The 27,831-nt window shown below is 39.1% G+C and overlaps 1 protein-coding gene across 2 annotated transcripts in view; it reads right to left on the bottom strand.

Moving 5' to 3' along the window:
* Lrrc7 (leucine rich repeat containing 7) overlaps nt 1–27,831 on the bottom strand; it is a 362,920-nt gene that overhangs the window by 134,754 nt on the left and 200,335 nt on the right. For both annotated transcript variants that reach the window (XM_035451112.1, XM_035451113.1), the window contains exon 7: nt 7,054–7,117. In XM_035451112.1, coding sequence (XP_035307003.1) covers nt 7,054–7,117 — 64 coding nt within the window. The remainder of the gene's footprint in view (nt 1–7,053; nt 7,118–27,831) is intronic.

The following is a 27,831-nucleotide window of genomic DNA, read 5'->3' as shown; positions in this document are numbered from 1 at the left end:
TTCTAGTGTCCTGGATCTATATTTCAGCTTTTGGCTATCCCTTGCCCACCACGTGTTTCAAAGATGCTTAAACTCCCTCTTGCAGAACTGTTTTTTATCTCCAGTTCACTTTCCTCTCCAGCTGTGTTCCTCTTTTATCCAGACTACAGCCAAAGCCACACACTAACATTCCTCATCTCTTCATGTTCTGAAATCCAGTACAGTATTTCTTAAACTATGACTTTCACATATCACTGTGGATTTTTTGTCTGTTTCTCCTGAAATTATAACTCTGATCACAACTTGAGACACCTATAGTGATTTAGTAGTGAACAGGTATTGGTAACTTATCCTTCATGTCAGAGTACTTTTTGTTTATTTATCTTTCATATCAGAGTACTTTTTAATGTGCAGATGTGAACATTAGTGTCTTGGCCTTTGAGACAGGCTGCCATCCATGGTTGAATTTTAGGTTCTTTCATGGTATTAAGGACACTGTTGGCCTGGCTGCATTTCTTTCCCAACCTTTTCCCCTTTATTCTACAAAAGGTTGGCTCTCTGGCCCCACCATCACAGTCTTCCCAGCTGTCTCACACTCTCACTGATGTGTCTCCCCTAGGCTGTCCTCTCTTCCCTTCTACTTTCCAGGCTTTCCTTTCTCTGAATTTCTCATGCTTTTCCCAGTAGAAGACAGCCTTTGGCTCTCTTACATTATTTTTCTGTCTAGCTTTCTGTTAGCTGCCTTACTCATTTGCATGCCTCTTATTAGGCTTGGATTTCTAAAAAGGCAAACTGTGTTTAATTAATCTTTGGAACCCCAGTTCTTACAGAATATCTGCATAAACAAACATAGGACAAAATGTGTGCTGCATGAATAAACAGCTAGCTGACTTGAGACAAGAGAGGGATTTGTCTACCGTTGCTCCCCAAATCCCACCTAAATGACAACACCAAAACTAAACTGAAAGAAATGAAGGGGAAAATGCTGCTGCTAGCCAGCAGGAAATGCCAACTGGTCAAAAACTTAGGAGAGAATTTGTAGAAGCAATAAAGAAAATTTGATTAGCTTAAAAATTTCAGCATCATCCACTTGTGACTTCATAAACCAAAAGGACTCTCTGGGATACCAGAGTTCTTTGATTTCCCTAATGAGCTCCAAAAGTCTGTGAGGGTTACTACTTATGTTGAGAGGAACAAGTCCTAATGTTTATTAACATAAAAAGTGTATGCTCTCCCTACCTGTCCAGTTCAGCAACAAGAAAGCAATATAGTTAAATGCTTAGGTCTGGCATGATGAGTGAAAGTGAGATATTTTAATATAGCTTCCATAATTTCTGTTGTGACAGGGTGGACTGCTGAAAGGAAGTTCTAGGGGGATGTCTTGACACAGATTTGGTGGACTGTCTTCATATGTTCTGCAATAATTTCTGCAGATGCTGGTGGGAGTTATTTGATTTAGAGTTCAAACTCCGTGGGCTCTTCTCTCGATCGATACCTTCACCACTAATTTAGAAACTGACCCCATTCTCTCTACTGCTCTGAGCCCCCTCCCCAGGCATTCTTGGTTTTGCCTAGATATGGTAGTCTATATCTAGCTTCCCTGACTCCATCTTGATTTCCCCCCATACCCTTTTTGTTCATGCTTAATAGAGTAGTCAAGTGGCTCACAGTAATGCCGTGTAACATAAGGCAATCCATACTTCAAGAGGGAAGAGACTTAGTGGGGTCCCAGCAAAGCTTTACTGACTCAGTTTCCAAAGGTGCAGGGGTTCTTCTTTGCTGACTCCTGGCTCATTGCCACCTCCTCTTCCCGCTCTGTTGTCAGCTCTGCTGGGGTATTAGAGCTGAGCACTACTTTCTGATGGGGAGGTCCTTCTGTGTGTATGTCTTTCTTATTGGTTAACGAATAAAACACTGTTGGCCAATAGGGAAGCAAGATAGGTGGTCCTAGCTTGGAGGTGGTGGCCCACGTCTTTAATCCCAGCACTCAGGAGGCAGAGGCAATCGGATCTCTGTGAGTTCAGGACCAGCCTGGTCTACAAGAGCCAGTTCCAGGACAGCCTGCAAAGCCACAGGGAAACCCTGTCTCGAAAAAAAAAAAAAAAGATAGGTGGGACTAGGAGAGAAGGAGGATTCTTGGAAATGTAGTAAAAGAGGGCGTCCTCGGTAAGATAAATCTTTATAAAATATATAGATTAGTAGTTATGGTTGATACTTAAGACAGAGCTAGCAGATAAGAAATCCTAGTCATTGGCTAACAGCACTGTAACTAACATTAATCTCTGTGTGTTATTTTGGGGCCCTAGCATGTGGCAGCAGAACTCAGGCAGCTGGTGGAAAGAGTTATCGTTACAACTTTCCATCATGGAACACTCTTCCAATACACATCTACAGCGTTTCCTCCTTCATCAACTCTTCGGCTCTACTAAAATATCACCTTCTGTGTGAGTCTTATATAGCCTTGTCCTTGTTATTATATTTTTTATATATTTCTTTTTATCATTTCAGTGTCTTTTAGTTTGGGTTTATTGCAAAATCTGAAGTCAAGTAACTTTGTTCCCTATTATTTTATTTTTAGATACTATATTTAGATATTGCCATTTTTGGTGTGTAAGTCCAGAAGGCTTACACAGTCTGAATCTGTTTTTTAAATGCACTTGTTATTTTCTGGTTAACTCGCAACCTTACATATGACCTAACACTTCTGGCTCCACTCCAGGACTACACAATACACCCATTTTCTCTGAAATGTCTTGATTGTGAACTCAAACTCATATTTAATACAATTTACTCCAGTTCCTTCAAGCCTTTTTAAAAATGGTAAACACAGTTTTTTACTTTAAAACCAAATGTTAAAAGTACTCCAGGAAAGGATTGACATGGAACCACAAAGTCTTAGTTCAAAATACCAGATACATGACCCTGATAGGGTTCTTACTTCTCTCTGGAATTTAACAATTCAGGCCTCCGTTGTCTGCTTTTCTCTCACCATCCTTATCTTCCAAAATCTTCCAGAACAGCCCACTGTGCTCTGAGAATTCAATGCCTTTTCCAGTCCAACGTTCATATGCCACCACAATGGGCAGTTTCTCAATTGAGGTTTCCTCTTCTAAAATGACTCTATCTTATATCAGATTGACACAAAACTAGCCAGCACAGCAAGAATGGTCACAGGTTTGTATCATGAAGCTTCTTAAATAACCTGTTTGGAAGCCTGTCTAATATTGCTAGTGGGGAGTGATCCCTCAAAAGACAGATTGTAATAAAATTATGGCTTTTTCAGGTAAGTACAAGTGTTTCTTTCACCTCCATTACTGTGTCTAGCTTGAATCAAACATGTCCTGCTTATATAGGTGCAATTCTGATTATTAGAACAGATTGTTAGGCCAGGGAGAACTTTCTGGAGAAAATGTTGCCAAAATCTAGACATCAAGGGTTTCTGTTATTGTCAGATAGGACTAACCATCTGCTCACTAAGCTATTGGCTTTCCAACTGGAGCTCACTCCTGTATAGTCTACTCTGGAAGTCTGGCATTTACTACATTTCTTTTTGACAGGTAGGTTTGTGTTGAGCATTCATACATTAAATAGGGCCTCTTGGAGAGAACAAGAGGTTGGTTCTTCTCATTATTATATCACCAGGAACATTTCTTCATGTCAGGTTGACATGTGACACTAGTAAGACAACTGTAAAAGTTATGGTGGCCCTCAGAGTCACAGCACCAGGCAACAGGCACTCCTCCCAATGCCTCTCAGAGACACAGCATCATCAGGTAGGCACCTCTCCCAGTATCCTCTGCTTTAGGTTCTCATTGTTCTCCCCCGTTCTGTTTGGCATTAGCTGCTTCCCTTCGTGTCCTCTCCTCCTCTTTCACATCTCCAGGGCATAATTAGTGACTCTTTATTCTAATTTTTTTTCTGTGAAATAATTGATACAGTTTGTACCCATGGCATTCCCAACTGAGACAGACAATGATGTTCTTACAATAGCAGTCAAAAGGAGGATCAGCTCTCAAGTTTTCTTGTTAGGTTAATAACTTCTGGCAAAGTGTGTACGTGATTCAAAGTCTTCATAGATTTCCACATGCAGGGAAACTGACGCATTACTAATTAGGATGTCTCAAGTTTCAAATACTTTGCCTAAAGATAGGATGGCTTGTTATATCATGATTCATTCTGATTTTGGTCTCTAAAAGTGATCTTCACTAGAAGAACAATTGGCAAAACTTGATTAGATATAGGAAACATATTGTAATTACATGTGGAGGAAATGAATAGGTACATGAATGGCGCTTGCCTCGGGTGTGCATGCATCTTGGTAATTAAAAATGAGCAAACCTTGGGAAAACTGGGGAAGTAGAGGTACTTACTTTTAATATAATTAGTTTAATAGTCCAGTCAATTTCAATTAAATGTAAAGACATTAAGAAAAGTACTGAATAATTTCAAATTTCTGTGAGAATAACTTCATTGTACACTCTGCCTGAGCACACAGTCTGCAAGCCAGTCTGAAGTTATGTGGACCAAGTATCCCCAATCCAAGAAACTTCATTTATTTTTAAAATGTTCATTTTAAAATTTTGTAAAATCAAGATAGAAAACCAAACAGAAACAAAATCCATTTGAATCTTGAGATAAAAAACTCTTTCTTACTGTAACTTTTGTTCTCACCAGGGATTCTCATGGTGGTTTAGAGAATATGGAACACTTTCTTTACATTTTTCTATAAAGAAATTTCACAGAATGTTAATTCTTTAATGTATCCATGAGTGGCTTATTTTCTGGACTGTTTTAAAACTATTTCCTGCAATTTTTGAAATACTAGTCAAATATTGTTAATTTTTTGGATGGATTCATGAAGATGATGCATTTTAATCCACCTTTGCATTGTTGTCAAAACATTAAGTCTTGGTCTTTCCTATATAGACAATATGTTTTTCTTGTTCTTGACATATTGTTGTTGCTTTTGCTTCGTTTTTTTAAAATTACATTCAATTCAAAAGTTTAGTGCCAACTGGTTAGCAGGTTTCTTCTAGAAAGTGGCATATCACTCATAATTTTAAAGAGTATGCCCTCATGACCCTTCCAGAAAGATCTAAATGCTGGAGAATGCATACTGGGTATTTCTAAGCAGGGAGATAGGAGGCATGTTTTTAAGGAAATGAAATATATATTTAAAAATCATTCCATGTCAGGGTACTTTTCATGAAATGCATAAAACAATTAACTAAGTAACTTGTATTTATTAAGCATGCACAATTTCTTGCTTATGTTTATATTTAATAAATTCCAGCAAGAAACAACGTAAGTAGATTAGAGGATGATTTTAAAGAGATGAGGGGTGAAATTACCCCAAAGTGATGAATTACAATAATCCACAAAGTAGACAGAATAATGTATGGAATTACAGCTATGAACACAAGTTTTAAAAACCTGAAATGGTATAGAAATGAATAGATTACATGGTGATTTTTACTCTGTGCTTCTAAAATCCCTGCTGAAATGTAATTCCCTCTGCAGTGGTATTGAGGCAGGTACATTTGGGAAGTGGTTAATCATGTAGACTGTGCTCACATGAGTAGATGGATGTGTTTTGGGAAGAAGCTCCTGAGACAGTTCACCTCTTCTGCCTTTTGCCATGTAAGAACACAGCAAGGGCATCTTAGAAGCAGGAGGATAATCCTCCAGTGCCTACATCTTGGCATGTTTTCACAACTATGAGAATAAATTTTCCAGTGCTTATACAATGTACAGTCTAAGACATTTTATCAACACACACACACACACACACACACACACACACACACACACACACACACTATTGTGGTCTGCTTATTTAAGAAGTGGAAAAGTTTTACATGGTAAATCCTTTCCACCATCCTACAACACTAACATATTGAAGGCTAAATTATCTAATTAAATTCAGAGGAATAAGTTGTTTAAAAATTGAGGAATAAGAAACCAACTTATCAATAGACTATCTGAATGGTTGCAGAGAAATTCCTGAAGAATCTGTACCAAATTTTTCATATTTTTAATAAGTAGATTTATCAGTTTTCTAGAAGTTAAAATCCAATGGATTGCTATACACATGCATTCAGAAGTTGGAGATTATTATAATTGTTGAAGGAGACATTTGTAACTAAAACCAAAAGGTGATATGCTTAGCAAGAAACTAAACATGTGCAAGAACTTTTAATACAAAAGCCACACAACTTAGAATAATAGCAAGCTGTTGATGTCAGTAGAATATTGAGCTGTGGAGCCAACACTTAGAGAGATTATCTGACTTTTCCTAAATCAGCCAACAATTGAAGGGTTGGAAAAGTTGGTTGATTACTTGAGGCCTTCATTTAACTATAGATACACTGGAATTTGGAGACTTAACAATGCCTAATGGGAAACTTCTGTACATAGTATACTGGATCTTCTTACAAAGGATTTTCTGTTTGCTTTCTAATTAGATTTTGTGATTCTGGTTTTTGGGCATACTTTAAAGAAAAAAAAAGCTGGAAAACGAATGTCATAACACTGCCAATCTCACAGGCAGTGAGGCATCAACATGTCTTCATGGGAAAGGCATTTTCATTACAGCTGGTTGGGGTTGGGGTGCTGACCCCGTGGCTAACTTTCTAAACCATAACAGTAATCTTTAATGTGTGGGCTATAAATAAGCCCTTTTAACCTCTGTGCAGCCACATAACAGTTATGTATTGGTTATCACTTCAGGTCCATTTACATAAAGTTAGGATGACCACATGTCATGTGAGGATTAGCTGAGATGAAGCCTCTAATATACTTAACTTGTTTTTTTTTTTTTTCACACTGCCCCACAATTGGTACCTAATTGCCAACACACACCTCCTCTAATTCTGAATTTTTTGTGATATGCAAGATACACTTTCTTGTGGTTTATTTTATAGTCAAACAATGAACACAACTCCTATCTTTCATTATTTTAGTGTTTAGCAAACACACGAATGCACTCAATGCTATAATGCCTGGGTTGTGAAGACACAACACAAAGAATATCCTGGAGTCTATTTGACAAGTTCAGGAAGCATATTTGCTTACCAGCTCACTGAATTCATTATTGCCTAGGTCAAGCCTCTCCAGCTGGGCCAGTTTGTGCATTGACCTGCAACAGATGGAGAAAAGTAGCATTATGAGGTAGCACTTGACATATTGCTCTGAAGATAGTCTACCCACAATGACAGATTTTCCCGACTGTAGCACATACGAAATACCAAGATGTTCCTCAGCAAGAGATAAACCACAGGTGCCCAAGGAAGTTTCTGAATGACCACCTAGGCACAGTTATAGCAGACCATGGTCCACAGCACTGGGTCTCCAAGGCAGTGTGTGATGGGGGTCCAGGATCAGCTGTTTCACACACTGGGAATCTCATTAAATAGCTACATCAGGAGGCTTAGGATAGGCCCACTGTCATATTTTAAAGGATCATTGTGGTGGATTTGTTAATCACAATGGCTGAAGTCAATCTCAATAAAGGGAATCCTCCTATCTATTGCCTGAGCGCATCATCAGCTCAGTCATTTCTCTCCATTTCAGCAGCTTCTGCTACAGATAGACTATTTTCACTGATTTCCTAATAAACTGAGTTGGGGCTGCAATAGTGCTGAATCTTGACCAAGAATTTCCTTCAAAGGCATTCTAGAGCACTCCTAGTAAACATTTGTCAAATCATTGCTAAGTTAAGCATGTGATATGAAAAAGGTAATGGCTTTTTGAAAAAACTTTATCCTCCCCCCACCTAGTATACTTTTTTTTTTAAATCCCTTCCACACAGAGGCTATTGAAATTTCAGAAACAAAATTCTTATAAATTTTGGTTTCTTCATCTCAAAGTAGATATAAAAATGATTAAAATTGTATGCCTATTAGGTTCAAATATATTGCAATCTAGACTCAAACAGTATGTGTCTCTCACATAGCCACAATTATTGGGATATTTTCATGTACCAGTTTGGGGTACAGTAATAAATGAAGCCGACAACAATTCCTTCACCAAAAGACTTTATATCAAGTCAGAGGAGAATGTGAGCAAAACAATTAAGTCAAATACAATAATATGTTAGGTTAAAAGTGCTATAGTGAAACTTAGGCAAACATAGTGGACAAGCAGCCCACAATCTTGAGGGAACAGCTCTGACACAACTGGATGAATTCCATAGAAAATGCATTTGCATGTTTCTAGATACACAGAGTGGCACTCCTTCAGTTTTGAGAGTGTGATTAGAAAAATAAGGTTTAACTGAATTTTGATTGGAGTAGCTGATCAGGCTATTTGAAAATCTGGGGAACACAGCCAGGAATGGGAGGTCAAAGAGGTAGTTTCCAAAACTGTTTCACAGAGAAACCCTGTCTTGAAAAACCAAAAAATGAAATAAAGAAAAAAGAAAGAAATACAGTCACAAAGTCCTATGTCCAGCCTTAAAGTCCGAGTTTTATTCTAAAGCAACATAAGCCTTTAATACTTCTGTAGGAAGGAGATACTAGTTTTTGTTTTATCAGATGCTCACTTTGGAATTGAGACTTTGTAGCAAGCAAGGAGAGGCAGTAAGAGCAATGAAACCACATAACTGAGTGTCCTAAGATCCATGACTAGGACCAGAAACAGGACATAGTGAGCTGGATACCATGGTGACACAGATGATGTGCTCTGGGAGATAGATACATGACCTCATGAATCACTAGATATGTGAAGATGAGATAAAATATGGTTCCTTGATTGGGTAGCATGTGGGAACAGTGGTGGAATAATTCTAAGGAAGAGATAGGTTGAAAAAATTCGAATTAAATATTCTATTGAGTTTGACATGAGACACTCATGTATGGAAAAGTATGCATGTGTATATGCACGTGTGTGTGTGTGTGTGTGTGTGTGTGTGTGTGTGTGTGTGTGTGTGTGTGTGTGCATGCCATGTGTAACTGGTATAAAAGGTCTTGAATAGAGATTAACATTTGAGAAATAAAACAATACATTCCTTGTCTATCCCATGTGAAGATGACATTTTTAACCATTTTTAACTTGTGCCTCTCTCCTTGTTTTCTAAGACTCTTAGAATATGACACACATTCTCATTGTCATATTCTTCCTGTCTACTTCCAGATCTTAAAATGTGATTCATGATACCCAGAAGTTCCTGTGTGGACACATAGCCCAGATGTGACTGTGAGGTCTTGTCAACATTGTGAAGTCATCATATGTTTCTCCTCTCACTACATCTCTAGCACAGAATAGATGTCTCTGGGAAGGGTATGAGTCCCACAGAGAGATAATTAGAATTTTTTCTGACTCTGAGAGCATCTAGATATGAGGAATCCTCTGTAAGTTTACTCTGAGACCACAGGTTTGACCAGCAGTAAGGAACCCTGTGACCTGCAGTGAGGGGGTCACATGGTCAGTGTGGTAGGTAGTTACATCGATGACCACAGAGGTAGCAGTCTCTTGCCTGTGATGTGGCTGCATAGTTCTAGGTAACAAGTTTCTTTACTGAAAATGACAGTTCTCTGAAGACCAGAGTCCCAACCATAACTTTTGGAACCCCGTGAACCCCCAGTTTAACTCTTAAACCCTTAGCTTTGAAGAGAAGGCAATATAAAATGGCACACTTGGTGCCGAGCACTGAAAGGAAAGCCCAAGATAAAATTAATTTCATTAAATGAGGAAAAAAAATACTATCTTGTCTGCCAGGGCAGTCAAGAATATATATTAGTTACAGAACTGGTCTACTTGCTAGGCCAAGCTACTCTCTCTTTAGTCACCCTTGTGTGACAACTTCAGTCCTGACATATACTAATTATCCCTTTGGGGTCTACTAAAATTTATCAGTTTACTTTCCAATACAGGACCAAGTCCAAATTCAGGGCCCTTGTTCTTAATAAAGACTTATCAGAATAGAGCCATGTCTTCTGTTAAGGTGTCAGGACATCTACAGAACTGAGCAGCCTGGGCAGACACCTTGTTATCTGCAGAACCTGGAAGATTGTATGAAGTCTGCTGTCTACATGGTCTGTATAGAGACGACAATTTTTCTTCTAATAGTATAGTTGTGGGGAGAACAGGAGCCTCTATGCTAACTGTTACCCTTGTCTAGTTGTAGTTGTGAGCTATCACTTTTGAAATGTTTAGTCCAGCCTTACCCTAGACTCCATCCCTCACTACACATTCTATCAAGTCTACCACAATGCCTCTGACATCTTTATAGTTTGCTACTTGAGCAGATGGGAGCCTTCTCTCAGGCTTTCTGAACTATTTTCAAAAGCTCAAGTTAATTTTACTGAAAATACACTATCTTCAGTTTTATTGTATCTCGTTTTTCTTATACTGTTTTCATTACTATTAATGGTTTTATTTCGTCATTATATTCTCCCATTTCTGAAATTATCTTTCCAATATGATATATTTAAGATAACTACATTCTTATTAGTTTTGTAAAAGACGTCATTCAGTATTATTTTCATACTTGACTGTGTTGCTTCATTCGGTTAAGTACTAATATGCACTGTAAATTGTCAGAATGGACAACTGAGTAACATTACACAACACAACCAATAATACAGAATATGTATGTTATATTCACATATCAACAGCTATGCATATGGCTGAAAACATTAAACTTTGGATTATGACTTCTATGTAAACTCCAGTCTGGAACAGAAAATATACCAACGTTTGTCTTATTCTTTTTATAAACCTTTGTTCTCATTTGCTTTGTATAACATATATATATATATATATATATATATATATATAGTTATATATGTACGTGTATATAAAAATCACATATATTTTCTGTTCAATTGAAATAAAGTTGGAATTTAAACAGAAATTGTGGAAATCATTGACGATAATTCAGGAGTAGTGAAAATGTTTGTATTTTTTTCTATTTAAAAGATAATAAAATATTTGTGAATTAATATAGGTGTATAAAAGTACTTTCTCATCAGAACCTCCAGCCCTCAAATACTGACACAGGGACTTACTATTGATTATCAAAGCTTGGCCATTAGCTTAGGCTTATCCCACTCCTATAACTTAAACTAACCTTTTAGCAAATGTTCTGCCATGTGGCTCAGTTACCTCTACTCTGTACCATATGTCCAACCTCTTCAGTGTCTCCCCACCACTCTCCCTGGAAATCCCACCTATTTGTAGGTGTCTAAGGAAACACTGAATGGAGACCCCAGACTCAAATAGTATGCAAGAGCAAGGAGCTTTTGTTAGTATTACAGCTGTACAAGATGGCAACAATCCCGAGAGGAGCATGTGGGCTTAAGGAATGTTAGGAATAGTTAGGTCATAGCAAACAAAATTGGTTAAGCAAGCAGCAGTTGCATTAGTATACTTTTTCATTGGCTGAGGTTTTGTGTTTGCACATACTTGCACAACCTAGGGCAAGTCTGGACATGACTCAGAAGGGGCTGCAGGACTCATCCTTGAGACATTGTGTGGCTGAATTAGGCCTTGTATGTGTTCTCTACTTCGTCCCTGAAAGCAAGGATGTTGTGGATAAATTGCCATTTGTTGGGGAGATACCTATTTTTTCCTCTGAGAACTGAAACCTAAAATTCAATTGTAAAAGTGGGAGAGTTTAACCCCTTCACTATTATCTCCTGCCTAGTTATTGGCCATTCAGCTCTTTAATAAACCAGTCAAAATGACACATGTTCACACAATGTAAACAAATATTCCACAACCATTCTCCCTTTTTGTCTAAATAAAAAGGAAATGTTTTAACTCTAACATAGCAAAACTATATACAATAAGGACAATTATCAGATAAGAATTAAATTCACAAGGTCCAGTCCACATGTATTTGGCAAATTCAGAGAAAATAATGTGTTATATATCTTATATCAGTGAGTTCAAAGTTTTATATCTAAACCACTTTCTATTATAACTAGTATTCCCAGTCTTAAAAATCTTTTTAAGGTAAACAACTTGAGCTTTTATGTTTCTCAACCTTATAATCTTTATATCTCTTATGTAAGTTTCATTTTTGAATTTGGTAAATAGAAAATGTTACAACAGTCTAGTCTTCAATCCCCATCAGAGGCTCCAGAAGGATATAATATTACCCAAGTAAACAGGAAGTACAAAGCAAGAAACTTCTAAAATTATAGGAATGACAGAAACAGCTGGCCGCCTGGACAATCACCCAAGTTTCCTCTGCAATGTTGGGGGCATCATCTTCAGCTTTCAGGCCTAGAATATCTGACCAACTTTTCTGTGAAGCAGGGATTTTGAAGGACTTTCCTACCTTGTCTTAACAAAGTTCATCAGTCATCTTCTTTTGAGTTCTGCTTGTCCAATTTGGACAGCATGCTGTCAGCAGTTGAGGCAAAGGCTGTTTCTTGCCCAATAGATAAATTTATCTCCAATGAAAGTAAACTCCATATGGAGGTTTTTCAAAGCCCACCCATCTTCTCTGAAGTAGATTTTTGCTGTCAGAAGCAGACATATCTCACTGTCACGAAAAGCCTTATGTTATTAAAACATCTTAAAGGCCATATTCTGTAGGTTTCCGAAGTGTTTGAAGGCCACCTATCTGAAATATATGTTTGACCTTGAAAACATACCTACAAGATTACAAGGTTGATTTTCATAGATGACTAGCTACTAACCTGTATTTCTTAATTATGCTAAATGGTTTATAATAAATAACATTTAAGGACTAGAAATTTACATTACATTGTTAAATAATCAGCATAGGTTCAATACCTTAAATAAGGGTAGAGCCATTTATACAATATAACAGAAGTAACCTTAGGCTTGTATCAATATACAAAATTCCATACCAATGTAAACTATTTAAGACAAGTAGTTGATTTTTTTTGTTTTTAGTTTAAAAGTAGAGAGTTGCTAGCTAAACACAGCTGCTTGTGTATATTTATTAAATACATTGTTAGGTTCCATTGTATATATTGACTTTTTTCAAGTATGCATGTATTTTCATCTTTCTCACTCTCCCCCCATTCTTTCTTTTACTCTTCTCACACCATTTCCCTTTCATGCACTAGGTGCTAAACTCCAATCATTCTGTCAGATTCTCCCCACATTTCCCATTTATATGAATCCATGTAATAAGTATGACTGACAGTGGAAGTGAGAAGGCCTGATGGCATTTTTATGGCAGCAGTCCACTGTGAGCTTTCATCCATTTGTTCCAATTCCTTTTTTTTTTTTTTAATTTTGGCAGACACCACCTTGGGCAGTGGAGCTGCCACAGTTTCTAAGATGCAAGTTTCTCAAACTTGGCCTCACTGGTGCTTTGAGATGGCCTCCTCTCTGACACTGGGGTATTAAGTGTGGTGTGGGAGTTTTAGTACGCCCTACACAGCCTCTTCTCTAAAGGGCTCATTTTCTAAATGGGAAATGACCTTTTAGTGAGTAACTGCTTCCCAGGGAGATAACTATGAGGAAAAGAATGCTTATAGGTTGCCAGAGGAGGTCGGAAGAACTAAAGGTTCAGTAATTAGGAATAATGTTAGGAAGCAGTGACATTTTCACTGGGGTTTGAAGAGTTTGTTACATGAATCATATATCTATATATATGTGACACAATGTAAACATTGGAATAGTGAGTATATCTAGAGCACAGATAGAACTCTATTCTTCTGAGATTGTGCCTCAAATAACTGTGCACATAATAGGGACATGATTCTTCATAGGAGGTGAGAGATTTTGGTCCAAGGTGAAGAAATTCTTGTGGGGGGTTTGTGCTGAGTCCACCATCTTGCTGACATAGATGGAAAAGGTGTCTGGGGGAGTTTCTCAGTCGTTGATGACTTGTGTCAGAAGCCTTGCCTCACCAGGCGCCAGTAGCACCCAACAACTGTCATAAGCCAAGTATGCGGACATGACTAGATGGCACCTGCTTTCCTAGTTACTGGGAAAGAGAGCAGCTGGCCTCCACTGTCTACTTTGCACTTCAGTTTTCTCAGCTGCACTATGAGGAGGCAAGCATACTCCTCTGTCCCAGCTCACTGCAGGGATTAAAAGGGTTGCACAAACACCCAAACACTTCATAGTGGTTAGCTCAGCTTAAAGAATCGTAACTCATTATTTCCTGAAGTTTTCTTTGTGACTTAAAGACATTGTAGGAGTTTTTAAAAGATTTTGGATGGCCAGTATGTTTTGACAAAGCTTGTTGAGGGAAGAAAAGGGATTTTAATTAATTATTAAGTTAATTATTTTGAGACATGGTCTCTCCAAAAAGCTCTGGCTATCCTAGAATTCACCATGTAGACAGACTGACCTTGAACTCTCAGAATCTGCCTCTGCCTCCTGAATGCTTTGATAAAAGGCATGTGCAACCATATATGGATAGAAATAGATTTTTATTTATTTATTTTTGTTTTTTATAACATTTTTATTTGAATTAGAAACAAGATTGTTTTACATGACAGTCCCAGTTCCCTTGTCCCACCCGTTCTCCCCTACCACCCCTCCCCAACTAAAACCCTACCTATTACATATCCTTTCTGCTTCCCCTGGATGGTGAGGCCTTCCATAGGGTGTCATCAGAGTCTATCGTATCTTTTGGGATAGGGCCTAGGCTCACCCCCATGTGTCTTGGCTCAGGGAGTATTTCTCTATGTGGAATGTGCTCCCAAAGTCCACATCTATGCTAGGGATAAGTACTGAACTATTACAGGTGGTCCCATAAATTTCCGAAGTTTCCTCACAGAAACCCATGTTCCTGGGGTCTGGATCAGTCCCATGCTGGTATCCTAGCTATCAGTCTGGGGAGTAAGAGTTCCCTGATGTTCAGGTCAGTTGTTTTTGTGGGTTTCACCAGCCTGGTCTGGACCCCTTTGCTTTTCACTCTTCCTTCTCTCCGTCTGGGTTCCAGTTCAGTTTGGTGATTATTTGTGGGTGTCTGCTTCTACTTCCACCAGCTGCTGGATGAGGACTATCTGGTGGCCTATAGGTCAGTCATCAATCTCATTATCAGGGGATGGGATTTAAGGTAGTCTCTCCTCTGTGGCTTAGTTGGTATTATCTTTGTAGATCTCCAGACATTTCCCTAGTACCTGATTTCTCTGTAAACCTAAAATGTCTCCCTCTATTATGATATCTCCATTCTTGTTATCTTCTATTCTTCCCCAGACTCAACCTTCCTGCTCCCTCATGACCTCCTCATCCCTCCTCTTCTTCCCTTCTCATTCTCCTATCTCCCTCCCCCCTCCTCCTGTGCTCTCAATTGCTCAGGAGATTTTGACCCTTTCCCCTTCTCCAGGGGACCATGTATGTCTCTCTTAGGGTTCTCCTTGTTTACTAGCTTCTCTGGCAGTGTGGATTGTAGGCTGGTAATCCTTTACTCTATGTCTAAAATCCACATATGAGTGAGTACATATGTTTGTCTTTTTGTGATTGGGTTACCTCACTCAGAATGGTTTCTTCGAGTTCCATCCATTTTCCTGCAAATTTCAAGATTCCACTGTTTTTTTTTTCTGCTGAGTAGTACTCCATTGTGTAAATGTACCACATTTTCTCCATCCATTCTTCAGTTGAGGGGCATCTAGGCTGCTTCCAGTTTCTGGCTATTCAAATAGTGCTGCTATGAACATGGTTGAACAGATGTCCTTGTTGTATGAATGTGCTTCTTTTGGGTATATGCCTAGGAGTGGAACTGCTGGATCTTGTGGTAAACTGATTCCCATTTTCTTGAGGAGTCGCCATATTGATTTCCAAAGTGGCTGTATGAGTTGGCACTCCCACCAGCAGTGGAGGAGTGTTCCCCTTTCTCCACATCCTCTCCAGCATAAACTGTCATTGGTGTTTTTGATTTTGGCCATGCTGATGGGAGTAAGATGGCAACTCAGAGTTGTTTTGATTTGCATAGAAATAGATTTTGTACTGTGGCATTTCTCAGATAAACTACGTAAGTGTGCATGGTTACACTCTATCAGGCGGGAATAGGCTATTACCTATTTACTTGGTATGGAACATTTTCTCTGCTTGAAATTTGTTAGACTAAGAACATGTTTTGCTAGAGGTTCTGGTAGTACATAGTTCATCTCAAACTGCATTCCACTCCACTTCTAGACTCACCGGCACACAGGCTTCATGAAAGCAAGGGCCTAGTGTGGATACTGAACGTTTATTAGTGCACTCCCACTTGTCATGTCTCACTGACTTGTCTGACTATCTCAGGGCCCAGTGCTCAGGGCAGGTTCTTGCCCATGTGATTGTGTTGAACATTATTTACTGGCTTGGGTTCCATGATGCCCCAAAAGATGGCTTGGTTTTTCCCTCTTGCACTGTGCACCTCAACCCAACTAAAGGGAAGCACTCTATCTTAGAAGAGAAAACTAGGTGATGTGCCATCCCTGCACAGAAAATGAGTGATGGAGTTGGCTCAGATCACCTTCTCTGGTGCCAGAGCCAGGCAAGAATCTGAACCTGGCTTCTTCTTCTTCTTCTTCTTCTTCTTCTTCTTCTTCTTCTTCTTCTTCTTCTTCTTCTTCTTCTTCTTCTTCTTCTTCTTCTTCTTTTCCTTGGCCATTGTTTAATGTCCAATGCTTAACTTTAATGAAAAAAATGTGCTTTGAAGCTCAATATAGTCTATTCCAGGGGTCAGCAAGCATTTTCTGTAAAGGACTAGATCGGTAATGCTGCCAGCTCTGTGGCCCATGTGGTCTCTGTCTCAATCTCTAATCCACTATCGTAGAGAAAAAACTTCCATAGATGACATGTCAGCAACCAGGTATGGGATTATCCTGTAAAGATCTATCTATCTATCTATCTATCTATCTATCTATCTATCTATCTATCTATCCATCATCTATCTACCATATACCTATTTTCTATATATTCTTATTTTATATGTATGAGCACTTGGTCTTCATATATGAAAATGTACCACATGTATGCCAGGTGGCAATGAGGACTGAAGAAGGGATAGGATGATACCCTGGGACTGGATTTGCAGGTGGTTGTGAGCTGTCATGTCAGTGATGGGAATTGAACCTGGGTCCTCTGCAAGTGCAAGGAGTGTTTTTTGCCACAGAGTAATCTCTACATCCCTACAATAAAGCTTTATTTATTAAAAAAACAGGCTTGCTAAGGTTTACATCACTTGGTGCACCAGTCTTAAAAAAAATCTCACATCTACATAACATTACAGGTTTGGGCCATCAACCTAGCCCCTATGGGTGGTGAAGATTTCAAATTCTTCACAAAGGGCAGACAAATGAAGAGCTCAGAATATAGATTGTTAGGTAGTTTCCCACAGATATGTAAGAACTGTCGAAATAGTCATTTCTTGTTGCACATGTTAGTGGTGTCCGTGACACTGGCCCCCAACACTGTCCTTTGGCCGTGCTTTTTAAAATAAAGTATCTCCCACCATGCTATCACTTTGCAGCATCTACTCACTTCAAACATTCCAGCTGGCACAGGATGGAAGACAATGCAGTATTTCCACGGTCTGATGGAATAGTGCAATCTATGATTTTCTTTTCATCTCATTCAGATGTTTTCTTTGTTCAGATGTAAAATTACCTCTGAGCCATGTAAAGTTGGCAGCACTGTAGTATCCCCTGCATCTCCAGTGAGTCACTTGGTTACCGATTTAAAGTATTCTGTGAGATTTTGGCATGGGCTTTTGCATTCCAGATTTACTTTCTCCCCTTACTGACTATTTGTGGAAGAGGGAAACTCAACTTTGCTATCTCATGCTTTTCTACCAGAATTTAGAGAAGGGTTTTTGCACTTTACCTGGGCTATGCACCAAGCTGGGTAGACACACATTTTATAATTTATGGCTGCCAGTTTCACATAATCATGTTTTGCTCTTGGTAATAACTTAAGCATTTAAGGAACCCCATATCACACAGGATTTTGTTGTTCTTGTTATAACACACATACCAGAATCTAGAAAGTCCAGTAAATAACATTCTGGGAACACAACTACTGGCACAATGAGATAGCTTAGTGGGAGGGATGCTTGTGTGCAAGCCTTGCAGCCTAAGTTCAATACCTGCATACCCAATGACAGGAGAGAATCTAACTCCCATGAGATGTCTTTGTTACAATAACTCTTCCCATCAGCCTGGTCCCAGTGCTGTGTCAGTCCCAAATAACACAAAAAGACTCTATTAGTTATAATGCTGTTGGCCAATGTCTAGGGCTTCTTATTGGCTAGCTCTGTCTTACGTATTAACCCATAACTACTAATATATGTATTTCTATAAGGTCTTATTTTACCTAGAACACCAGACTCATGCGGCCTCTCCTCCCAGGATCACAGGCAACTTCTCCTTACTACACTTCCCAGAATCCTCCTTGTCTCCTAGTCTGGCCTATCTTGCTTCCCTATTGGCCAACATTGTTTTATTCATAAACCAATAAGAGAAACATATGTACAGAAGACTTCCACTGGTATGCATGGGTATGGTGGAGAGAGGTCAAAGTTAGATATCCTTTGCCTTATCTTTTAAGATATCTTGAAATTTACCTTATCTTTTAAGAAAAGATCTCAGAGTGGACCTGGCACCGGCTGATTTGCTGGACTTCCTGGCCAGATATCCTCAGGAGTTCTGCTGTTTCTGCCCCCCTCCCCAGTGCTATGGTTATAGTGCACATGACCACACATTTCACCCCCTGAGCCATCCTCCCTATCCCCCAATCCATTTATTATTGTAAATTTTGAGCCAGTGACAGTTACAACTTTCATGTATTCCAAATCATCCCAGGTTTCTCTAGCACCAAAAAGTCATCTAACAGTTGCTTCCCATTTTGAGTGTCTTCATATTTTTGTTTTTAATATTATAACTTGACATTTGACAGTTTAGTTGACTTTATTAGCTTTTTTATTGGAAACTTTTTTTTCCTGTAATGAGTCATTTCAAGTTTAATGCAATACTCTGTTAGAAGTATCAAATCCACAGTAAGCAGCCCAGGGCCCTTGCACTTTATGTGGCAGAGAACACTTGGAAGAAATGGAAAGATTAGATCATGCAAGTTCACCTTCCGTAGAGCAGCTGTCTCCAGGTAAACCTTGGATCACTGCTTCATCTCATTAGGCTGAGGACAGTCCTGGATTTTGTTGTTGCTCTTTAGTTTTCTTAGGTTAAGAACCTGAACCAATTATTCATTCACCTTGCACACAAATTTTCCCACTAGCAAATTGTAACTCTTGGTACAGAGAAGGTAATCAAGCAAGCTTGCAAGGCCTGCTGGGCATCGGGGCTAGAGGTGCTCTGTAATCAGGAACTTTGAAAATTATCTCTAGAGCCCAGCTTCGGTAATTACATCTTCTCCTGTACACTACAGCAGTCCAATCAAAAGGTTGTGGACACCAGGATAAGCTGTAAATACGTCAGACTTCACTAGGAGATGCTGCAGTTTCCATTATTGCTTCCTGAAGAGATTTGGGTCCTACGGAACCATCCGAAGTAGAATTGCTGTTTTCAGGAAATAACAGCAAACTTCTTTTTCTCATAGACTCCTGTTACATATACCGATGTAGTGATACACACCTCCAGACCAGTAGCACTGACCACACCCTTTTGGGCGTGGTCACAGGTGTGGACTTGACTGGTGATAAGGATTGGGTTTGGGGCTGGGAGCTCGCTCTTGCTTCCTGCTCTGGTTGCTGACAGCATCCAGGTGGCAGGGCTGGTACCTTGGAGCAGGAACCAAGGCAGTCATCTGTTTCCAGCAGAAGCCCATTCTCCCCGAATAAACTCCACTTAACCTGCAGAATCTAGTGAATCTTGATTCCCACGCCTACATACCCACATATGTGTTTACACAGCCATGCAGAGGCAGGACAGGATCAACGTCTCTGGGTTATAATTCATAGAAAAACTTGTCACCTGTATTTGAATTTCTTTATGTCAATACTCCCACCCTTTATATAGATTTGTTATTGAGGTCCTGCCGCCCCACAATGAAACAAAATCCAACTCTGCAACTAAGATGAGGGAGAATTAGCACTTGAGCCACTGAGGGCTTTGAAAAATCAAACAAAGCAGACACAATGGTTTCCCTCTTCCCTTCATGCCAGCAAATATGTTCCATGTCACAGACAGAAAGTGACAGTTGTATGCAGACAGGTTTTTCCACTTGGAAAAAAATTCTCAGCCGTCTTCTGGCCCTTGGAACAGGAAGTGATTTTCTTCCCCAATTTAAGGGAGAGGAAAGCATAAATGCTTTCTTCTCTGTTCTCCTTTTTTTAGGCAGTATGAGTATGCTGCACTTGGAGTTGCAGAGTATTACACAACCAGGTGTAGCAAGGAGGAAAACCAGCCACCCAGAGAGTGATGGAGCAGTGAGACAAAACCTCATCCCTGAGCCAAGTCAGAGATGGTTTCTTCAAAGTTCATTGCGGGGAAACAATCTACTTACTACTTAAAAGTCTGCTTTCTTCAAAGTTCTGTTATTTTAGCTGAAAGCATATTTCCTAACATATGCTCCTTCTAAACAAGTTGGAGCCTTGTGGAACATACCTGGAGGTGGTTCTAGGATGCAAAGCAAAGCCACTCAGGAGGGTCAGATGTACCACACATTAAAAAAGAACCTGCTTCCAATGGTACATTTTAGTAAATGCCAAGTAAAATAAACCAATGAAAAGGAAGATAATATTAACATTTTTATCATTTAGAAAAATATTCTGATAATATATCCAAATTAAAAAACTATAAAGAAAGCTTACTTAAAGCAAAACAAGTGGATTACTTACTAATTCATTATAAAACATGCCCATAGCCGGGCGTTGGTGGCGCACAACTTTAATCCCAGCACTCCGGAGGCAGAGGCAGGTGGATCTCTGCGAGTTGGAGGCCAGCCTGAAGGGTCAAGAAATCCTGAGCAAACTGGGAACACGGGAAGAGGGGTGAGGGAGCTAGGAGAATGAGAAGGGAGAAGAGGAGGGATGCAGAGGACATGAGGGAGCAGAAAGGTTGAGTCAGGGGAAGAATAGATATCAAGAATGGAGATACCATAATAGAGGGAGACATTTTTGCTTTACTGAGACATCAGGCACTAGGGAAACGTCTGGAGATCTACAAAGATGATACCAGCTAGCAATCTAGCAACAGAGGAGAGGCTACCTTAAATGCCTTCCTCTGATAATAAGATTGATGACTGACTTATATGCCATCCTATAGCCTTCATCCAGCAGCTGGTGAAAGTAGAAGCAGACACCTACAACTAATCACCAAACTGAACTGGAATCCAGATGCAGAGAAGCTCTGTAAGTAAGGCTTTTCCCTATTAAAAACCCTTGTATTTCTACCTGACTCCGTATTGGTAATTTCCCACTATAGAAGAGTGAAGAGCAAAGGGGTCCAGACCAGGCTGGTGAAACCCACAGAAACAGCTGACCTGAACATCGGGGAACTCTTGCTTCCCAGACTGATAGCTGGGATACCAGCATGGGACTGATCCAGACCCCAGGAACATGGGTTTCTGTGAGGAAACCTCGGAAATCTATGGGACCTTTTGTAGGAGTATCCCTAGCATAGGTATGAACTTTGGGAGCCCATTGCACATAGAGGAATACTCCCTGAGCCAAGACACATGGGGGTGGGCCTAGGCCGTATCCTAAAGGATAAGTAGACTCTGATGACACCCTATGGAAGGCTTCACCATCCAGGGGGAGCAGAAAGGATATGTGATAGATAGGGTTTTAGGGTTTTAGTTGGGGGGTGTTAGGGTAGGACGGGAGGGAGAAGGGAACTGGGATTGTCATGTAAAACAATCCTGTTTCTAATTCAAATAAGAAAAGTTGAAAATAAAATAAAATATAACATGCCCATAGGATAATGGGGAAAAAATTCCCTAAGTAAGAAGTTGAAAGAACACAAAATATTGACACATCTTTTAACTTTACGCTCCTAAGAATGCATTTCGATAAATTGTTCACTGATTTTCCTTCCCACATTTGCATTTTCAGTATTCTAGATTCCCATTTCAATCATCTCATTTTCATCAAGTATTCTCCATATTTTCATGTGATTTCTAGTATTTTCTACAACTGCTTTTCAGAAACCATGTCTGTGATTCTAAATATATAGTTTCTATACATTGCATTACTTTGTAGTTTTTGAAATTTAGATGTCAGTGTTTTTCAAATACACATTGTTCTACTCTTTGGCTCATTTGCTTCTCTTCAAAGTGCCTCTGACACAGATTCAGCTAGTTTTGAGTCAAATAGCCCTTCTAAGAGAAGTATTCGCTGAGGTTCTCCTCTTATCATCTGGATGCTAAAACTTTTATTATGGGTAATTTTGTTAATGGTACCTACTGATACAGAGAAGCGAAATTAGATTTTATTCCAAATTGAAGTAACACCTGTTTTAGTATTTAATTTTGTTTACTTAAGAATGAATTTCATTTGGGCTAATTTCAATTGTCCTTAACTAGGTCTAATTTTTCCACTGGGTATAATGTGGCATGAGGATTATCATGCTAAAATATTATTCTAACATCCACTAGTTAGAAGTTTTGAAATATAATGTAACAGGATAACTATCAAGAATAATTGACTGTACAGTAAAAAATAACAATGGGTAAGAAATCTTGAACTGTGAAAACTGAACATAATTCATAAGGAACTGACTTCAGTTCAACACTGTACAAGATACTAACATCTAAAGGTGATTCCTTATGGATAATTACATGTGTATAAAGTAAATCTTACTTTAACATAGTTACAAGATCTACCACAGTCTCTCAGCAAAAAGTTGTATTCTGAGATGGATTAAATTGAGGAAAGATTAATTTGTTCAAGGGAACAAACATTTGGTAATTGTCAAAGGGGAGCGAATTCTGATTCCTTAAACCTTCATTTTCATTGTGGACAAAACAAGTCCACTGTCTAATCTCTTTGCCTTCATTCCATACTGATATATCATGCCAGTTACTAAATCCTGTATAAATTAAACCTTTATTTGTTAACTAAACAATTTTTCACTAGTTTAACTAACTCCTCTGCATTCGTAGATGCTAGGCACTACAATGCAGCTTCTGAATTCAGGTACCTCTCAGCATCATGGAATCCTTATTTGAAAAGAAAAAAGACTCCTGTTTAATAATGATGGTTGCTGTATGACCTTAGAATGCATGGTACCACAATTCTAGCATAGCAAATCTGGACCCAGTCACAGTTCTGAATCTTATAGGACACCCAGTGAATTCAGAAATAAAGTGGTCATGAAATGTCTGAATTTATTGTATTGGGGTTTATTCAACCTAAGAGAAGTCAGATTGCTAAGAGAACCAGTACTTCAGGCCCAACCTGTGAATCTGATACTACTAGAACAAGAGCTCAGCCGACGACATTAACATCATCACTTTCTTAGCTGTTAAAATATCTGGCATGTTCTAGAAATAGCAACATATTTTTTTCAGTAAAGTTTTGTGCTACATGGAGGTCAAAGGCATTCTCATTTCTTTCTACATCCATATCCAAAAACCAGGCATGAGTCACATTTTCCCGAGAAAGCCTGGTTCAGTGCCTTTTCCCCCTTCGAGTCCACAGCAGGTCATGTTTTCAGCACAAACTATCTGAGCCTTCACACTGAGAGGGCCACTCCTGAGGGATGGCCAGACAAACTGGAATATGAAGTTATGTTTCCACAGGAAAACGAGGGCTTGCCTCAGGGAAGTCACACTAGAAAAAACTGACTCCTTTTCTTCTCTCTCTATAAACACCAACACCTTACCCAACAGCCAGAAAAATAGAAGCCTGGAGGCTATTTCTCCATCATCTTTTAAACAACCTGTTAAAGCCCTGGTCATTCCTGGCCCTGTGACACAGCTTTTTTTTCCTGGTAGCTGCCATCTGAGTTCATCCTTCCTAAGTGATCGATAGCTGGCATCGGAGAGAGTTTCATCACCAGACTTGGCTTTTTGTTCCTCCAATCTGCATATTATTCTCACCTGACCAATCCCTAAAATAGCTGGATCCTGGATCCTGTAGCTTTTGGTATTGGAAATCATGATACTTCAGGAAAAGTTCCAAATTCTTGGACAATGAACTCAAACTGCCTGAAAATTTGACTGCAGCTTACTTTGTAGTTTTTCATCTATAACACTGCTTCCACGTCATCCACAGTCAGAGGAGATAGCAGTAGCATCCCAGGTGGCTGGTCCTCTTATGCAGCCCTGCTCAGACAGATCTAAACTCAAGGTCAAGAGATTGAAGAATGTTCTACATACACCTGGAGTATTTCCACAAAGCCAAGAAGAATAATGTTAACTGTGAATAATTACTTTTTAATGAGAAACTGCTAGGGGAAATATTTGTTATGTTTGGCTTCTTGGAAGAAAATTATATTTTACCAAAATTGCTATTTTGTCTACATTAAAACCATAGTCAACACAAAATGAAGTCTCCTGGCTCATGTGCACTCAGTCTGAAGGCTTCAAGTAAAACCATGCAACAGACAATGTGCTTTTAAGATTCCCTGGGAAGGAGATTGTGTTTTGATATCAATTAGAGCTAATGATGTGGTGTGGGAGTCCATCACTGCCTTCTGCTCTGAAATCTGTGGCCCAGGTAGTAACAAATGCTGCTGTGAGGGACTAGATAAGTAGAATGTCTATTATAGTTACTTCTGATTCCACATGATAAGCCAATAAAACTCAATGGTTCTTCTCCTAGAGAATTCATACAGGTCACAGACTCCTGTCCACAATATAGAATATTAGAGGAGGCTGTCCCACTGACCTTTGTAACAACTTAAAAATTAGAAAATTTTCACATTTTCCAATAGTTGGGAAAACCAAGAGAAGAATGCTATTCCTCGACATATGAGTTGACCTGAATTCTTTCAGAGCTAGAATCTTACCAGTGTACAACTATGCTAGGACACAGTAGCAGGGGAAATCAACTAAGTTTCCGAGTCTGGAAAGGCCAAGATCAAGGTGCCAGCATCTTGCCAGAGTTTCCTGTTGCATTCTCTGAAAGAGAGGCACACTGAATTTCCACAGGGCAGGAGAGCCAAAGATCAGGGTAGGAGATGCTGTCTGAAACCTTTTCAGAGTTTTTAATCCTGCTGGAGAAGGGATGGATCCCATGGCCCAGCTGCTGCTTAATATTCCATCTTTTCCTACCACACTATTAACAACTGAATTGTAGAGAGGACTCTGTCATCCCCAGCACTGGACACACATGCACATTTTCTTACTTCCTGTAGAAACTTGCTTTGACTTTACAGTTACAACATGGAGTACAGATGCTTCATGAATGGAAAATCATATGGTAGGATACCATTTTCAGGGGTGTGACTTTTTATTTATGCTTCATTTGTTTAACTCTGTGAAGCTGTGTTACTGTGCCTGTCTAAAACACCTGATGGTCCTAATAGAACCGAATGGCCAATAGCGAGGCAGGAACAAGGATATGTGTGGCTGGCAAGCAGAGCATATAAATAGGAGGGGAAATGAGGGGAGGAGGAGCAAGAGAACAAGAAGAGGAGAGCATCAGGTGCCAGCCATCCAACTATCCACCTACACAGCAATCCATGGAGTAAGAGTAAGATTTATAGAGGTAAAAGCCCAGAGGGCAAAGGTAGACAGATTAATTTAAGAAAAGCTGGCTAGAAACAAGCCAAGCTAAGGCTGGATGTTCATAACTAAGAATAAGCCTCTGTGTGTGGGAGTTGGGTGGCAGTCCTCCTCCTCAAAAAAGAGAAAAAACTTTTTTACTACACTATTCCAACAAGAAACTGTAAGCTGTGCATTTAGGAGCCCCAACCTTCAGTTTCCATGTTTGAATAAACACAGTATTGTTGCAGTATGCTCCTTACACAAGTTAGTAGCTGTAAAATACTTAGATGGCCATAGCATGTACTAATTAATGTTGTGTTTATTTGAAGAAATGGATCCTAGAACCAAGTTTAAGAAGAACTTTTGTATTGCATGATCCAATCAACAAATTGACAGAGAGAAAGGCAGGCTTTTAGTACAAGTCAACCAAAGAAGAGTATGTATTGTCCACCTTGTTTATCTGCCATGAACTTTGCAGTTATTTTGATATTTGGTTATTGTGAATTTATACATTTTAAGTATTCACAATTTATTTTTATGTCTCTTATTCTTCAGTAAAACTCTTTTCAATGGAAAGGAGTTCTGTTAATTCCACTGACAAATATTGTTAAAACCTATTCATATACATATTCAACATATTTTTGCTTCTGAAAAATAGCATAAAACTTTAGAATTTTAATGCAGTTTGGGTGGGTACCTGCATAATGGTGGTTAAAAGCCAGGCTGTTGGGTTTAATCCCCTTTTTAACCTTGATAGCCTTGTGACCTTGGGCAAGATGCTTCTTAGTGTATTGGTTTCCTCTTTTGTAAAGTGGGGATGGTGACAGCCTCTGCTTCAGAGTGGCTGTTACTGAGAGGACTAGATGAATTAATCTATGTAAATAGTTTCAAATTCAAATATTAGCAATTCTATTAATTACCAGATTCAAAAGTCTCCTGTCTAATTAGGTAAAATCAAATGGGCATTATCTGCTGCCAATTAATGAGGCTTTTTATAATCTCTTTCTGACCTACTGATTGAACTTCATGCAGTCTGGAATAGATGTTTCTCTCACTGGCCAATGGGTCCCAACAAAAGAATCTTCCAGTGTTTTAATAATTTAACAGGTTCCTGTTCATCTCTGTTTTTGTAAAAGGTGGTACCTGGCCTAGAATACTTCTTCCATGAAACCAAGAGTATACTGAGAAGGCTGCTAATAATGCTTATATTTAACAGTGGAGAAATAATGTGTTCAAATGTAAACTGAAATTTTTTTCAAGGGGCTGGGGAGATGACTCAGTTGGTAATATGCCTGATGCAAAAGCTTGAGAACCTAAGTTCAGATTCCCATGTAAAAAGCTGGGTGCAGTGGTGAGTGTCTGCAATTCCAGGGCTGGTGAGGAGGTATGGGAACATTTGGATCCTGGTCATTGGCCAGCCAGCCTACTTGAAGCCATGAGATCTAGGTAACCTGAGAGAACTTGTCTCAAAATATAAGATGGACAGTGATTGAAGAAGACACTGGACACTGGTCTCTGGCATTCACCCACACCTCTTGCTCATGGGCACATACTCCTCTGCACCCCACCATGTATATTTATTTACAGCTTGGTTGAAGTGAATAAAGGAAGGCAGATGTCTCTTTGAAGTGATGATTTTCTTTCAGCTGGATGTAACACCATCTGTTTTGTTTTGCTTTGTGTGTCTGAGATTTTTGCCATGTTGGTAATTCAACTGAAAGTGAATTTCTCCCTACACCTTTGCTGGTTGCAGAATGCCAACCATTTTTGTCTCAACAGTTTTCCACAGGTTGAGTAATCATATTCTGAAGGTCTCAGATCCAGAATATGCCCAAATTCAAAACTCTATGAGCACTTACATGATGTCACAAGTGAAAATTTCCATAACTGATCTCATGTGACAGGACATAATCAAAGTTCAGGGTCACTACAAATATCCAATAGAATTAGGTTTAGTCTCTGTGTTCAAAGGTGCTTGTGAGGTGTAGGTGAATTTTATGTTGGGATTAAAGTCCCATCCCCAAGATATATCATGATGCTAACAAACTAATAGTTCAAAATAAAAAATAAAAAATTCAAATGATTTCTTCCATGTATTTCTGATAGGAAACAACCAATCTGTCACAATATGATTTGAAATGGACATCACAAATGTACTAGGCATTTGATGAGAATAATTCTGGGTATAGTTTCACAGTTTTGTGAATAGACACATAAAATACCTTAGCTATTTTAATTTTGTTCTTATTATATATAATAGTCTTGAACATTCTGAAGGAATTTTATTTTCTTTAATTGCCAGAGCTCCTCTGTCCATTC

Source organism: Cricetulus griseus (genome assembly GCF_003668045.3).
Source record: "Cricetulus griseus strain 17A/GY chromosome 1 unlocalized genomic scaffold, alternate assembly CriGri-PICRH-1.0 chr1_0, whole genome shotgun sequence".
Taxonomy (NCBI): domain Eukaryota; kingdom Metazoa; phylum Chordata; class Mammalia; order Rodentia; family Cricetidae; genus Cricetulus; species Cricetulus griseus.
Note: the sequence above shows the minus strand (reverse complement) of the source record. Positions and strands in the feature narration are given on the sequence as shown.